This window comes from Toxorhynchites rutilus, chromosome 3 (genome assembly GCF_029784135.1).
Source record: "Toxorhynchites rutilus septentrionalis strain SRP chromosome 3, ASM2978413v1, whole genome shotgun sequence".
NCBI lineage: Eukaryota > Metazoa > Arthropoda > Insecta > Diptera > Culicidae > Toxorhynchites > Toxorhynchites rutilus.
In genome coordinates this window covers 271681544-271686088 of record NC_073746.1, presented here as the reverse complement: position 1 = coordinate 271686088, position 4545 = coordinate 271681544, and the positions used below count along the sequence as shown (strand labels likewise).

General features: G+C 37.9%; 1 protein-coding gene across 2 annotated transcripts; it reads right to left on the bottom strand.

Annotated features, from left to right (window-relative positions):
• Positions 1–546: 546 nt before the first annotated feature.
• On the bottom strand, positions 547–3492 carry LOC129776516 (beta-1,3-galactosyltransferase 5). 2 transcript variants are annotated; one of them, XM_055782206.1, is made up of 3 exons: positions 3016–3492; positions 2052–2958; positions 547–1998 (listed from the first exon to the last, which is right to left on the bottom strand). In XM_055782206.1, the coding sequence occupies exons 1-2, from the start codon at positions 3314–3316 to the stop codon at positions 2066–2068; spliced, it is 1194 nt and encodes a 397-aa protein (XP_055638181.1). In that variant the 5' UTR covers positions 3317–3492; the 3' UTR covers positions 547–1998; positions 2052–2065. The 2 variants fall into 2 exon arrangements, with proteins under 2 accessions (XP_055638181.1, XP_055638180.1); XM_055782205.1 differs by having other exon boundaries at positions 548–2958.
• Between the last annotated feature and the right edge of the window lie 1053 nt (positions 3493–4545).

Here is a 4545-nt window from a genome sequence, read left to right as displayed (position 1 = left end):
TATTCAAGTTATATATACCTCGAATAAGTTTATCATATTTATTCTCACCCGTTTACACCTATTTTCACGTGAATAAATCCATCTATAGCTATGGATCTAATGTAAACCCGCCATAAAACTAGGAAAATCTAATTTAATTTTTAACCCAAAATTTAGTATACATCAACAAAATAAACCTTGCGTTACATGCATTAGTTACATTCGTTCTATTTATACATTCCGTCTAGGGCAAATCAGTTCAGCTGCACTCGTTCGTTCGCAAACAATTTGCCCGCAAACACATCGTTCTCAAACACTTCACTCTCAATCAGTTCTTTCCCATACAGTTCACTTTCAAACAGTTCGTTCACAAACAGTTCACTCCAAAGGATTGCTAAAATAGCCGCCTTTCTGTAGCCAGCATAGAAACTCATGAGCATAGAAATCATAACCTAAAATTTAAAATGAAGTGCTCCGCGCGATTCTCCAGCAGTGAATTTAATTGCAAATCGCCAAGAAAGCTTTCGGATGGGTATCTAAACATCGCTTGCCAAAGGAAAATATCCAACGTAACCGTTCGTTCACTCTTTTCGGCGAACTAGTTCTTTCGTGAACGGTTTGCCCATCTCTATCTGGCATCACCGTGTTGGAAGGTTTTTTTTTATTAAATCGTTTAGTTTTACAGGCTCAGTTACATAAATGTGTTGGAAGGTTCAAAGGGAATATTGTTCGTGAATGGAGAAACGAATGAAAGGCATTGGTTCATATTGTGCTCATTTAATATCCAAACCAGTGTTGCCACATGTACAGATTCATATGGAAAGGTACAGATTTTTTCGTTATTTTTGGTACAGATTCTTACCCCTATTCTGTATTTCGATCGATTCGAAATATTTCGAACGACTTGATAATATTCCATTCTGTATTTCGTTCGAGTTGTTTTTGCATTCCGTTCGATCTATTTCTCTTCGAACATTAAGTGGACAAATCGTTCGTAATAGGGAATGCGAAATTATAACTCGAACGAAATAACGGTTTCGAACGAAATGGGAATCCGTTGGAATACAGAATAGGGATGTCTGTACGTTGCAGAATACAGATTTTCGTCAAAAGGTACAGATTGGTACAGATTTTTTCCGCGGGTGAAATGTTTTACATTTGAACAAAGCTACATTAAGGAACATGCTTACTTTTACGCCGCAGTATCGCTTGGCGCGGCAGCTCGAAACGTTTAATAAACGATAGTGTGCAATCTAGATTCAGAAAAAAAAACTATGTATGAGCATGTTTGATACACGAATGACTAATGAAATGTAAATGTGATATTTGTAGTGAATAAATGAGTATTTTTTATGCTATAAAATGGATTTTCTCTGCAACGAATATTTTCGATGGTACAGATTTTTATAAGAAAAAGTACAGATGAGTAAGATTGTTAATCCTTATGGTACAGATTAAAATGTGGCAACACTGATCCAAACACTGATGAAGACCATAACAATAGACTTCGGAAGGCGTTCCTCTCCATTTATTTGTTTCTTATCATTAATAACAAATAGTTTGCAATTCAGAATTTTTTCACACAGTTTTGTGCTGAGTTGGTGCTTCATTCTTTTCAGAAATTGGAATGTATTTTTTTTCATGTTTAACTACCAAGTTTATATAAATAGATTAATTTAAGACACCGAGAATTCCCTATTACCAATTGGCACACATTCTATATTATCAAGTGTGTGGGACACGAATGGCTTTTTGTATAATGTGATGGAATTCGACCATGAGATATGGAGGTATGCAGGGAAATGTCATTGTCATAGTTTGAGATTGACATTCAAGCTTAATTTCACACTTATAAAACTAGATAAAATACGGAAGTACCAATGTAAAGTCATGTTTCCGACTTGCCTGCATACCTACACACCTGATGGCGAATACTGGACGGGTATCTGGCATACAGATTTTCGTAAGTATATATTTTAAATTCGTTGTGCTAGTTCAGTGCGTCTCTAGTCTCTGGTTCTACGAATAAATTAAGTTAAACTGTAAGTATCGATTTAGGAACACATTATTACTTATTCCACGCGGTTTATCTAAGCCTAATCATGTTAATTAGCGCAGTTCCATGGTCCTGGACAATATTTTTGTATTCGGCCACACAAGTGGCCGTGAGCGACCTTCCACTAGGTCTCTGGTAACATGCATTATCATAACAACGTTCCAGTTCCTGGATAAAGTCCATTATCAACTTGCTATTCCCTCCGTTCGGGCCTACGTAATAATCACACTGATATGAGTACCGCTTCATATCGCGGATGCAGCAATCGATAAATTCAGAGTTGGCACTGAACCACTTGTTTAAACTCGTCAATTGGATTTTGGCACGTTCCGCTAAAATGCCAGTGACGTACGTATCGTCGATCCAGAAAAATGGCACCGTTTCGGACAGGGCCACCAATTCGTGCGCCGTTCGCTGATTTGTGATATACAACCAACCCGATAGATATGGCGGGTAAACGTCTCGAGCGAACTCTTCCCTAGAAACATACCATTTGTTGGCTTTGAGTCGAATAACCTTTTTGTTGTTGAAGGTAAATCCCGCCAGCAGGTTTCGCTGTTCCTTTTGTTGACCCAAATCCGAGAGGTAGTTTTGTATGTAAAACGGATCGTAAACGATATCGTCGTCCATTTTGATCAGGAACTTGACCTTCCGGCAGTGTTCTGTGGTCCATTTGAGACTCATTACATGCTTGTAGGTTAGGTTGCGATAGGCTTCCATGAAGCTTCCCTGAATAAGATCCCCAAATAGATGCTGTTCATGTTCGATAGCCTCCTGGGTAATGAAACGCTCTGAAGGGGGAATGCTTCCCAGTGAAAATATTCGCAACATACCCATCGAAATGAGCTTCTGCTGCGAGATAGCCTGTCGGTGTGCGGATCGAATGGCATCATTGCCCACGTATGACGTGATCAGAATTACTCCTGCAAAAAAATCATCTTATCAGTATAACAACAAATTTGATCATATGCTTGGCTCACCCAACAGTTCCGAATAACTGCCATTTTCTTTACATATATCGTTTTTTATTCTAAATTGAAAATCTGTTAAATTTACTAGTCTTTTTGGATTGGTCGCTCTCGTACGACTCGCTAAGTTCTCTGTATCGTCAGGCTGAAGAAGCGTTAGGAAACCTCTGCCAGCCGAACCACTCCCACTACCGTCCGATGGTTTCAGGAACAAATAGTTTCCGTCACTATCCACCTCGAACGAATACCGATACATCAGGTACAAAATAAGCAAAGCTACGATAAACACTAAAACTCGGTGAAACTTTTTCATTGTAAAAAAATGTGTTGGGTATATACACTATTAGATATGTTTGTCAGAGGTTTTCATTAGTTAAAATACAGCACTGGGAGGTGATTTTACTGGCACAATAGTCAATGGCACTGGGTGGTAAAAGTTACAACAGGTTGTGGGCGAAGCGATGTTTTGTACTGCTCTTGAGAGCAGAATGTAAACAATCAAAGGCGTAGGGTAAATCTGTAAGAAACGATGGAAAGGGATGCTTTTGACAGCCTGTTCTCATACCCTCTCTTTTGGATCATCGGAAAATGGAACAAAGACGGCGTTTGAACATGGAATGTTTTGTAAAATATTGTAAACGGTGTTTCAGCCTTTTTTCATTTGCATATGATATGGGGTAATATCACCATGGTTAAAAGTACATGGGTCGCTCTGACTGCATACTATGAGGGGTTTTCATTAATCATTCAATACAATTTAGATCCGTCATTCCATAGCAAACATTGGATCATATAATTAGCGTTGTGCAGCATCATATACCACATTTTTTGTGTGGCATGCGCCTAACTAGCATATACATGCGAAAGTGGAGACGATTTACCCCAGCAAACGTTATGTCATATGAATAGCCATAACTGGAGGCGATATACATGCATCTAAGACACATTTGGATGATATATGATGCATATAACTGGCGTATACACGCCATATAAAACCATATTAAACCATATAAAACGAATAGAATGTGCGTATATAATACAGTTTATTGGGATACTAGGATGATCGTTATACCGATATACGACTTAATGCATCAACGTTACAGAAAATCGTGTTTTTGCATTTTATTCGATTTCGGATACACATGATATTTTGATTGATTTTTTACATGATTGTAATTTGATACGAATTTATATGTGACCTAGCATGAGTCAAAATTATACGTTGGCTGTGACATACATGGCGAATGTTTGCGAATTAATTGGATGGTATGTGGTATACCATGCTTCTAGTACGACTATTGGCATACGTATATACGATTTATTACAGACAAATAAAAATAATAAATGGCGGAAAATATTCGTTAGGTGGGAGATATAATGTTCAAAATGGGTGGTGGTTAATTAAATTACTCTAATGGGATTCGAACTCTGGTTGTTTTGATTATCAAGCAGCAACGTCTCGCACGGCTATCTGGAATATAAAGTTGGAGCAGTTAAAATTCACACATATGATACTTAAGAGATTCAATCAGATACGTCATT

What these genes read in the sequence shown, in the direction of transcription:
- LOC129776516 (XM_055782206.1), bottom strand. Translation starts at nt 3,316, where the DNA reads ATGAAAAAGTTTCACCGAGTTTTAGTGTTTATCGTAGCTTTGCTTATT. An exon ending in CAGTTATTCGGAACTGTTGG is followed by an intron (nt 2,959 to 3,015) that starts GTGAGCCAAGCA and finishes ATTTTTTTGCAG; the next exon opens with GAGTAATTCTGATCACGTCA.